This window comes from Neolamprologus brichardi, chromosome 8, assembly GCF_056152115.1.
Source record: "Neolamprologus brichardi isolate AB-2024 chromosome 8, ASM5615211v1, whole genome shotgun sequence".
Classification (NCBI taxonomy): domain Eukaryota; kingdom Metazoa; phylum Chordata; class Actinopteri; order Cichliformes; family Cichlidae; genus Neolamprologus; species Neolamprologus brichardi.
This window is the reverse complement of record NC_142111.1, coordinates 4,633,933-4,645,877: the sequence shown is the minus strand read 5'-3', so window position 1 is coordinate 4,645,877 and position 11,945 is coordinate 4,633,933. Positions and strand designations below refer to the sequence as shown.

General features: G+C 38.9%; 1 protein-coding gene across 2 annotated transcripts in view; it reads right to left on the bottom strand.

Moving 5' to 3' along the window:
- Positions 1 to 901: 901 nt before the first annotated feature.
- Positions 902 to 11,945, bottom strand: part of rab26 (RAB26, member RAS oncogene family) — a 122,850-nt gene continuing 111,806 nt past the window's right edge. Inside the window, exons 7-9 of one of the 2 annotated variants that reach the window (XM_087845301.1) lie at positions 10,333 to 10,389; positions 9,524 to 9,600; positions 902 to 4,349 (exon numbers count right to left, since the gene is read on the bottom strand). In XM_087845301.1, the coding sequence (XP_087701427.1) occupies positions 4,247 to 4,349; positions 9,524 to 9,600; positions 10,333 to 10,389 (237 nt within the window). In that variant the 3' untranslated portion in view covers positions 902 to 4,246. Of the gene's footprint in view, positions 4,350 to 6,484; positions 7,280 to 9,523; positions 9,601 to 10,332; positions 10,390 to 11,945 lie in introns of those variants that run through there. The other variant, XM_087845302.1, reaches the window with a different exon arrangement.

The window sequence follows — 11,945 nt, the reverse complement described above, 5'->3', positions numbered from 1 at the left end:
AAATGCCCGATGGCCAATCCAGCCCTGCCTGGAGTTGGACACCCCTACTTTAAATGTATTCACAACCTTGTTTGTGAAATATTTAATCACTTCTGTTGTTTAACCTCAATATAAAAACGATAACTCTTTAAATGAGGACCTTCACTGACCTATTACTGTGTTTTTAGCCTGTTACCCCAAAAGTTAATAGTTCATTCTAGCCTGAAAAGTTAGCAGGCAAATTATGAGAAAGGCAGATGGAAAATGTAACAGTGAGGTCAGAGGTCAAATATGACATGATATTTGGATGTAAACTGTAATCCCCATTTTTTGTCATTTTTTTTCACCAATAAATCAATAAGTTAAGGGGCGATCGTGGCTCAAGAGTTGGGAGTTCACCTTGTAATCGGAAGGTTGCTGGTTTGAGCCCCGGCTTGGACAGTCTCGGTCGTTGTGTCCTTGGGCAAGACACTTCACCCGTTGCCTACTGGTGGTGGTCAGAGGGTCCGGTGGCGCCAGTGTCCGGCAGCCTCGCCTCTGTCAGTGCGCCCCAGGGTGGCTGTGGCTACAATGTAGCTTGCCATCACCAGTGTGTGAATGGGTGGATGACTAGATGTGTAAAGCGCTTTGGGGTCCTTAGGGACAAGTAAAGCACTATACAAATACAGGCCATTTACCATTTAAAGACTTTGGTGGATGTAAGACAATTTTTAATGGCTTGTTAACACCCTCACTACACCCCTACAAAGTTTTACCAGAATTAATTCAAAACAAAACCCGCACAAATACACAAAATGCTACCAAAAACAGAACCTCCTTGGCGTAGGTAAAAACAGTTGGTTACAGCAAATGTAATCACAGGTTAGTACCAGATGATGGAGCTAAAGATCCACAAAAAATGCATTCATTTTTATGATAGATTCTTTATTAGTCAACACAAAAGATCGATACAATACAAATAACCTCAGTTAAGATACAGTATACAGATTACAAGTTAACAATAAATTCATGAGAACTGATTCATTCTAAAAATGTATGCTTCACTGTAAAATCCTTACTTATGCTTTATAGTACTAGTTGATAGAGTTTACAACATTGGCAGAAATCTGTATGAAACCATCTTTGATAAAACACCTGGAAAAATAATGGCTTTCTACCAATAACTGCAGAGAAAATAGAAAAAACGTAAGCAAGCTGTCCTCGAAGATTTAAACGCTCCCCTGCGGTTCACTGTTCTAGATTATACGACTCTGCTGTAAGTTCATTTTGCTTTGAAAATTTTGTGCAATGTGGTAAAATGAAAGCAGGGGCTGGATGTATAAACAGAATGTGTGCATTAAAAAACACGTATACGGTTTTCGCCACACATAAAGTGGTATGGTTTGTGTTAGAGCGGAGCCCCACGTGATAGTGTGGAGAAAAAGGTCAGGAAAACTTGACAACACAACAGTTCGCTACTCATAGACTTCAGTGACAATAATTTGATGTGCACTAAATTTCACCAAGCCTTTTTTTTATTACTTATGGTAATTGTCGGAGCTATAAAAAGATGTGGCTCCGCATATAAATGTGTTTTTCTTGCAAGAACTGATGCCCTTGTAGTACAGCATTTCTGACGTGGTGCTTTTCTTTGAATTTATATAGTTAGTAGCCTCCACTGCTTCTTTCCTTACTAGTTTTTCTCCTGATCATGAACCTGAGATCAACAATTACACATTTCCCTTTCTCCCGCTCTCCAATGACCTTCCCAGTTATATACTTAGTAAAGCTGTGGTTCTTGTTTGCTCATGTTGTAATGATACCATAACAAGGGAGTGTGTACTTCCACTAATTTGTAATAATAGGAATGGAAAAAATTGAGCTTTAATAAACCAAAAAAAGAGAAAGAAAAACAACAACAATGCAGTTTTATATATTTGACAAAAAAAGAATGTGCACATTTTCCCTAACCTTCCTTTGTGCATACAAACAGCTTTAGTCATGAGTATTCAGTTTTATATATCTGACCCCATGATGTTGTGTTTTTGTGGAAAAAAATACGGGCAATGAAAAGCTTTTCTCTCAACAGCGATATGTATTTTCAAATCAGAAAGGCTCACTAAAGAAAATCTATGTTTAAAACTTGCAACCACGTTTTTAAGTTTTTCATAAATAAATAGAATAAAACATCAAAATCTATATATTGTTTTTAAGTTGGGTCTATCGCTGTGATCATTTCCTTTGGCTGATGAAGACCTGGACATATGATACAAAGATTCATAAAACTCCATGAGAGGAGTCTGAGTTACACGGGACCAATTCCAGATCTCTACATTTTAATTCATGGATGTTCTTACAGTAGCTTTACAAAAGTCTTGAGCCACTCCTCATTTCTTCATATTTTGTTTCCACTTTTTAAAGTGTTCTTGAGCAACCGGGTTTCAAAATGTATTTCTAATTTTTTTCTGGACATTGGCTGCTTGTTCACTCATTTTCAGTCCCATCCTTGTAATTGGCAATTTTTCTGACAAATACTGTTTTTTGGTTTGTTAAGCCACCCAACACTGACCTATGAATCAGAGATAAAAACAAAAACAAAAAGGCACCAAAACTCAAGGGATCAATTAGTGTTTTGTCTACACATAACAGACATCACTCAGCAAATAACTTATTTTAAATTGCATCTTCAGGCACTTACTTACACTCACTAGTAGAAACAGGGTGGCTGTAAAGAAGTCGATTTAAAGGACTGGCAATGGGTTTTAAGGAGACATAATCCAAAATTGAAACTTCATTATCAATACTTATGGAGAAGGTCAGGATAGAGGTACAATTGCATTGCTTGATGCTGTCCTTGTTAAAACTGGTGGAATTATGAGTTAAGAATAAAGAAAAGTACCACAATCATGTGCTACTTCATCTGGAAAGTGTCTGATTGGCAACAGCTTAGTTTTTGAGCATGCCAATGATCCCAAACACACTGCCCGTGCAGTAAAGGCATACTGGGACAGAACAACAACAGTAGAATGCTATCAGTCATGGACAGGCCTCAACATCACTGAAGCAATGTGGGATCATCAACGTGGGAACAAAAGGCAGCCAACATTTGTCCTTCAAAAAAACCTGAAGAACTATCAGAGAAGATTATTTAAAGAAATTACAAGAAAGAGTCATATCAAATATGCTGCTGGGAATTTCACAAACTCTGTTTTTGCCTTATGTGTTGATATATTTCCATGCATCTTTGCACACATTTCAATAAATCATTGCAGCTGTTTCACATTTTCCTAACAAAATGTAAAGAATTGAGTGGTGCATCAAGGCTTTTGCACAAAACTATATGTGTAAGGTCCCGTTCAAGGTTCGGGGAAGAAATATGCGATGGCAAATACGCTTTTCACACACAATATTCAACTGTTTTTTGTAATGTTTTCTTTTTGCTATGCAGGTTAACAGCAGACTTCACACAAATGCGGTTGTTTTTTGTTGCAAAAAGCATTTGTCCTTTTCTTTAATTTCCTGAAAACAGATCAACATCTAGAAAATGATTTTTCTGGAACAACTCCATCATTTCTCAGGAAGATACATGTCCCATTGTAGGTCTGCTGTCCTTTGCTGATTGTGTTGTTGTATACATTTATCACCGCTGGAGATTTATTCATGTTAGAAATATATCACACAGTTCTAACATCAAACTTAAACGGTGTACAAAAGGTCGCTAGCTCGAGTGGGTCACAGACACATCAGTGTTATTAAAACCGTTATTATATGGTATCCTGTACATAAACAGCATGTACTGTAGTGCAGAATGACAGCTTACATTATGTGCAATGGTGGTTTGTACAAATTGGTTTCTGTTATTCTAGTCAGACTGATTTAATATTCAGCCTTGTTACGTCTGTAGAGTTTCTTTTAATAAGACAGGCATCTATAAACAACAAAGCTTCCAGAGCACAAAATTAGAATTACATTTAAAATATTTACATCACTCATGGAAACTGGCACAGAATGGATTAAACGGGATTACAAACATGGCGTCTGTGCGCAGACATGCATGTGTATGTGCAAGCTTGGAGACAGGAATTATATTACATTCACAGTCGCAGAGGGAAGGTGGGTCGGGAGAGAGAGCGTATTGGCCGCAGAGAAATATAAACATTGAGAATTTCAGGCCATTTCCAGGTACACCAACTCAAACTTATTACATAGTGTAAGAGAGTGCTCCTGCTGTCTTTCTCTCTTGCACAAATACACACACGCACACACACGCACACAAGTAGGATGTGGTCTATGAGCGGCAGCAGCCAGCGGTCCTCATTTCTTTGTCGACGTACTCCTGCAGCTGAAACTTTGGCTCATCGGGTTCCTTCATGGTCCTGTGCTTCAGTTCCCTGAGACAGAGAGACATAAAGACTCATATAGAACTAAACAGGCACTGAAAGTGGTTAAAGTGCAGTAAACCTAATTTTCATATATATATAAATTCATTTTGTTCTCTTTTCTTCTTCACCCCTGAATAATGCTCTACCCTGACTCCCACAGAGCCCATGTTCCTGCTTTGGAGCACTGCGCTCATGTTTTAGGGATTACACAGAGGTGGTTTCACTTCAAGTATCCGGCCAACAGTGTTGGGGAGTAACGGAATACATGTACCGCCGTTACGTATTTAAAATACAAAATATGAGTAACTGTATTCCGTTACAGTTACCGTTTAAAAGGTGGTATTTAGAATACAGTTACTTTGTTGAAATAAATGGATTACACGGCGGTACTTTCCTGTTTCATATTGTGGCGGGTCACGACTGTTTTGGTTTTGTTTGACAGCTATGTTCTGTAGTTCCAGGTGGCAGCGTTACGGTTGCCATGGTTACAGGGAAACGCTCTCGCTCTGCGTGTTTCCTGGGTGTTTGTTGTTGTGCTAAGCTAATAGGCAGAATGCTACAGGTATAGCTCTAAAGAATGTAGCCTCATGGGCAGTGTAGTCCGTGCTGCAGGGAGAATGGACTGCCATACACGTTATGTGTCTGTGAGCGCGAGGAGGGAGAAAAAGGAGAGTCGAAAAGTACGAGTTATCGTCGGGCAAAAACGGGAGCTGGAAGCATGTAAATATAATAATAACCACTGCAACCAAGAAGAGTGCCTGACGAGCCCAGTTGTAAGTACGCTATTAAGACTCGACTGTACACTTTGTTCGTGTTTTCCTCCGAAACAATAAGTTCTGTTGGAGCAGCCTTTCAACGCCTCTTTCTGTCTCACGCAAGCAAAGTTGACCCAGACAACAAAGTAAAGCTATTTTTCGGCTACGAGCCCAACACGGAACCCGCCGTATTAGCCAGAGGTCCCTTTACTACGGTTCGGACCTTCAGTAACAGTAATAAATCACAGCAATAGTACATTCACGTAGTTGTAAAAAGCACGATAATATATTAAGTAATCCAAAGTATTCAGAATACGTTACTCTCATTGAGTAACGTAACGGAATACATTACAGAATACATTTTGGGGCATGTATTCTGTATTCTGTAATGGAATACATTTTAAAAGTAACCATCCCAACACTGCCGGCCAACAACACCTCATCCAGAAAAAATATCTGGTGAACCTCTTCACGACTAGTTCTAGCAACAGGAGCCTCCTGTGATTGCAAGGGCTTGTTAGTAGTTGTTGCTGGTACTACTGTTGGCTGTGCTGGTTAATTTGAAGACATTAGGCTGCATCTATTTCTAGTTTCTTTGTTATTCTATCAGTTATGTAGCCGATCATTTTTATGTAAGTATGAATTAAATATGAGAATAGTGGGATTCAATAGAATGTTGAGCATGGGGTAGGGATTAATAAGTATGTTATACTTCTTCCTACTCCATTTCAGACCTAATAATTGTCATTTCATGTCATTTAGACTCTGTTTTATTTTATTTATTTTCTTTTTTTGTTTTATCTGAGCACATACGTGTGTGTATTTACATATATATTCATATTTGTACATGCAAGTATGTGTACTTGTGTATATATTGTTTTTTTTTCTGTATATGTCTGAAATAAATAAAGATACAATACAATTCTCTCTCAGCTTTTCAGCTCCATCATTTCACTTTTATTTGTCCATCTTTATCAACCGCTTCTTCCTCACTAAACTCTGCTCCACAAGGTGCAGAGTTTCTGCCACACACACAAAATAAAGTATCATAACTCAAAATTTCGAGTTAATAAGTCGAAATTTTGAGTTAGCTCTGCCAATCTGTTCTATGTGAATGATGCCATTTTCATGTTACCCGGAAGGATACGGCGCAGAGGAATGTACACTCAATGTACACGCTTTCGAGAGTACGTTTGCTGATAGTAACGCCATGTGATTCAGCTAATAACACGGGGATTTCATCAATTGTGAAGCCACGCTGAAAATTTGTGCATTCATGACTGGCTGTAATACTGGTAGCTTAGCTGTAGCACATGTAGCTGAGGGCTCCAGCTTCTGGGTAACAAGGAAATTACATCATTCATGTAGATGACTGATTGGCAGAGCTAACTCAAAATTCGAGTTACTTTTCTCAATATTTTGAGTTAATAAGTCGAAATTTTGAGTTAGGGATACTTTGTTTTTGTGGCGGAAACAGGTTTCCATAGTTAAGTGAGGCAAATTGCATTAAAAGTTTTGATTGGACAATCCAGCGTCAGTAAAAAAACATGAACCAATGGGCTGCTGTCTGTGCTGGTAGGTCCAGTGCGCAGCGGCACTTCAAGCGGGCCTGTATAATCGGCAAAGCATAAAGTAAGAATTATATTGACCCATCGACCTACAAGCACATTGACCCACTGGGAAATCCCAGATTAGCAGTCCAGCTCCCTGAGGCAACTGTTATTGTGATTTGACCCTGTATAAATACAACTGTTTTCTTATTAAATGCCATGCCATAAACACTGAATTACAGATGACCACCAAGTGTCATTTCTCGACCGTTTTTTGACTTTCCAAAGAAACAAAACCGACAACAAAATATTGATCAGATTAGTAATAAAAAGAGCTGAAGGAGCCTTTGCCATAAATAACAAAAACAAAAAATGTTATAGATCACTTCTGTCAGTGGGTCATTTGTCGATGTCACTCCTGCACTCTGTCTCAATGCCAAACATGTACTGTTTGGTTACCTGGTTTCATTGCCTTTTGAATTTGTGTTTTGTGCAAGTAAAGGCTCACTGGAGTGGAACAAATCAAAGCATAGGGCAGAGATGAGAGATGAGGTGAGTCAGCGATGACGGAGGGGTTCGGAGAGAGACGAGAGAAGCAGAGGGATGAAAAAAACCGAGAAGGTGTTCACATGAGCTGGAAGACAACAACGAGAAAATATTTAATTTCATATTCTGTTTGCAGTGTGATTGTGTGCCAGACTGTGCTACTCTATTCTTGGCATCAGCCCTCTGTGCCAGTCTGTTACCATAACAAGACTATAAATGTGAAACAGCTCCCACACACTGTCCGACACCACACATTTGTCAGAAACACAATCAAAATACTATTGTCAACGTTATTATTTCTATTAAAGTTCATGTTAAGAGAAAAGACACTCATGTTATATCTGATCTTATAGATGAATATGTCATTTGTGTCTGTGTCGAAACGCTTTACTTTAGATATTTCTTTTTTTAGCTTTCTAGTTCCAAATATAGCATGAAAATGTGTTCATAAAACAAATGAGCAACATTTGTCAGGCAGTGCTTCTCGTGGATACATCTGTCCAGATGTACACTGCATGACAGCATTTCTTTTTGAATCTTCCATTGATATTATCCCAAAAAGTAGTAATTATACAAATTCACTCACCATGCATTCCCTGCCTGTTTCATTAGTTACATCATCCTAGTACTGGGCTGGACCCCCCTTTAACTTAAGGACTGCGTTCTTTTTGGGATGCACTGCATCCAGAAAGTATTCTCAGCATTACACCCTCTGCAACCCCTATTCTCTTTGCAGTGGCAGTGCAAGAGCGTTCAGCTGTTTGCAGGCTTTTGAGGAGGCACACCAGTCTTTGTCTAAGTGGAACCAACTATGTTAGCTAACATATTATATAATTTAAAATAAAACCTAATCTTTGTAAAATGTGTTAGTCTCCATATTTACGTTGCAGATTTGGAGCCAGGCTGTAACAACAGCGTTTCACTTGTTCCATATTTTCTAACATTAATGCCCTATATGAAACTTCCAAAGTGCTTCCATTTACAAAAAATAGAGGCCACTGTGCTCATCGGGACCTTTAGCGTTGCAGAAATGTTTTGATACCATTCCCAAAATCGGTGCCTCGGTGCAATCCTGTCTCAGGTTTGTACAGAGAATTCCTCGGACTTGGTGACTTAGGTTTGTGCTGTGACATCCATCTATGGGATCTTATATACACAGGATACCAAGTCATGTACAATCAACTGATATCACCACAGCTGGACTCGAATCAAAGCTGGAACCCAACAAAGCCATTTGGACGCGATTTCCACGCAAAAGAAAACACTGGGAGCTGCAAATACTTTTTGACATCTAAAATGAAGATAACACTGTATACATTGTTTTTTTTACCTTTATGCTTTGTGTAAACAACTAAGGTGTGTTGCTTAAATCCATGAAGCGCTACAGCGAAAATTACATTTTATTTATGTTATTAACACATTTTGAACTCTTAAAGAAATATAACAAAAAGACACCCAGCTGAACTAAAATGATCCATGTAGCAAACAAAAACTGTTGTGAGCGCCACCCTTATATCGCCTTTGGGCTTTTGGAGCCTTGACCTGACTTTTAAAAAAATAATTGGAAAAAAAGCACTATGCTGCTAAAAAAATGAAAAATAGATATTTGCAAAATTCAGCCTAAATATGTATTTTACCTGGTTAATGTGTGTGGCGGGGCGTGGTCTGCAGCACCGCTGCAGGGGAGGCGGACGCACCTGAGCATCATGCAAACATTGTCGGGTCTGCCGTGATATGTTTACAATGTGACTTCCGCTCCTGATCCTCTGCGCACAGCGTCTGCAAATCGGGGCTGTACGAAGTCACTTTCATCTTTACGCAGGACTGTAAGCTGTCATCTGTGAGGCGTGAGCGGTGTTTGTTTTTAACAAAGTTCACGGTGGAGAACAGCTGCTGACATAATGTGGATCCGAAGATCCATAATTCGCTTACCTGGGGTTGAAAGTCTCGATAAAGGCACGGCGTTTCGACGGGTATATCGGCTTCCGCAAGTGTGACGCTTATTTTGAACGATTAAAAAAATAATAGAATATATTTTATTTTTATATTTTAATATCACAATCTTCCAATTTAGAACTACAAGTTAAAAAAAAGAGCTAACAATAAAATACACTTCAGCTAATTACTTAAAAAAAAATTATTATTTTCCCAAACCACGCGGAGCCGCACTAAAAGGACTAAAGAGCCGCATGCAGCTCTGGAGCCGCAGGTTGCCGACCCCTGGTGTAGTCAAATGAGCAAACGCTACTCCTTAAGTTGCATATGGTTGCTTTATGATCACATCTAATCTCCCTCTGGGATCTAATATTTGTGCTGTTGTGCTGAGACTCACCTGGCCACAGCAGTGAATGCCAGCTCGACATTCAGTCCAGATTTTGCACTTGTCTCCATAAACGGCACTCCAAATTCCTGCATACAGAAAAATATCTTGTCAGGTGTGTGTGTGTGTGTGTGTGTGTGTGTGGCCATGCCACTTGTCTGTCTTTTACTGTGAGGACATAACGACCTAAATTGCAGAAAAATTAGACTTATGATTAATTTAAGATTGGAAGCATATTCTTGCCGAGGGGTTTATAAGACCTGGGGAGAGATGATCAATACTAATATTTCAAAAATACTTGCGATGGCTTCTGAGGTTCCTGGCTTTCAAAACTAATTTTCTTGTCATTTTGTTGTAATTTGGAAAAAGAGCGAGAACGCAGAATGTGGTCGATGAGAGATGCTCCCAGGTGAAGCAATCTCATTCCGTGTACATGTGAATATCTCAATATTCCTGCTGAGTTTGTTACCTTGACAGCTGCTGTGCGTCTGCCACACTACTCCATACCACTTCATATTTAGCCTTCTCTAACACGCCTCTCAGAGCTTATCTGAGCGAAACGGCCTGGAAAATTAAGTTAGCAAGCCCCCGTCATTTATTCCAAACAATAACAACATTATGTGCCTGTATGAATTCATAATTGCACACACTAATCAAGACGCACAAGCCATACGGGGTGGGTGTAGGGGGAGAGAATTTCAGGGTCAACTTTGCTGCATGAGCGGATTAAGTATAGTAAGTATTTTTTTATTCTTGTTACATGTGTCAAACGTTATGTGTGCTATGTGTATGGGCACAAGTTTGTGTTATAGAAAGCTCACCTTTGCCAGTTTCTCCCCCTCTTCTCGCTTCACCACCCTGTCATGTGTCACGTCAGCCTAAAACATATGGGACAGACAGCACAGAATCAGAAACTGTCACTTATATTCTTCTCACAGTGTCTTTAGTGTAGTTGGTCCTAATGACAAAATATGTTTTTTAATAAGCATAAAAAATAAAGAGACTGTGACCCTCCTCGTTTTAGATGCTTGAAGCTAGCAACTCTATAACAAGCACAATTTATTTAGGACTGTTGCTATTTCGTTAGCTCTGCTAATCTAGTTACCATATTAGCAAGTCGGTATGAGAACACAATGACCTAAGTGGAAGAAAAATTAGGTTTATTAATTGTGTGAATACACATCTCTGAACATAAAGCTTTTATTTACATTATATTCTTTTATTTTTTAGCAACTTCATGGCTATTTAATATATAATATTCAACTTTCAGTATTGGCTAGTAGCTAGCTTTCTGCTAGCTTAATTATTCTAGGGTTTACAGAAAATGCTATTACTGTAAATACAGCTGATAAAAGTGGAATTTACAGTCTAAAAACTAAGTCTACAGCAAGTATGTTACTGAACAATTAGATACTGAACAGAAAAAGATACTTGGCATTAATTTAGGATTGTGACTACTGTAAGCCTTAGTCATGCTACAGTAAAAACGGGACAATAAGCTTGCAATTTAGCAAAAAATTGGTAGTTGTTTGGGTGTTTTTGCTGTTGGAGGCTCACTGCAAGTCCTTGCAGCTAATAACTGGTTGCCCAGATGTTGATGATGCAACCATCAACCTCAGAGTGATCACTTTTAAATACGAGGCAGGAGTGGGAGGCAACCTGTCTGACTCAGATTGACTGAAATCCCTCTAAGACAGATTAGCCAAGGTTTGCAAATCACTGCCATCTAATTTATACGTTGCAATCTGAGTCAGTCTGCGCCGATAAGCACAACCCATCTGTAATGCATGTCTTTGCAATAAGGTTGATTAAACAGGTTGTGTTCTGGTTATATCACTTTATAATCGCAAGGTTGCTGTGCGCATATTGCAGTTAAATTGCTACCCTGCAGCAACTACATTACTATTTGTGGAAGAATTTATGAATTCTTGTTTCAAATCTATGAGGTTCTGTCTAGACTCTAAATGTAAGTAGTTAATGTGAATTTCTGTTTAATGGGAATTTTTGTGCATTTAGTTGGTAACAGATTTGCAATTCTTGTCAGTTTATCAAAGTTAATGGTTTAAACAGATTGAGGGTAACTGCCAACGTGACCCCATTCAATGACAAACTTATTGCAGACTGACTCCATCCTATTGCCATTTTATTGCTGCTTTGACACACCAAAGTCAGTTTGAAGCCTGCAACAGACAGTGCATTGTTTCTTCAATGCAACCATTTCAAACCAATGAGATCACAAGTTAGTTAGTTGGTCATGTTACAGTCTGCAACTACTGTTTTCTCTTGTGTGACTGCAGAAGAAAGAATATGAATATATTAACTAACTCTTCTTGAAGCGTTCACTGTTGCCACTAACTCCTGAGCAAAACATTTTATTTGTCTGGCTGGTTATGTTAAATGTCTAGCTTTGCTAGTTGTTAAGTGTTCCAGTGTT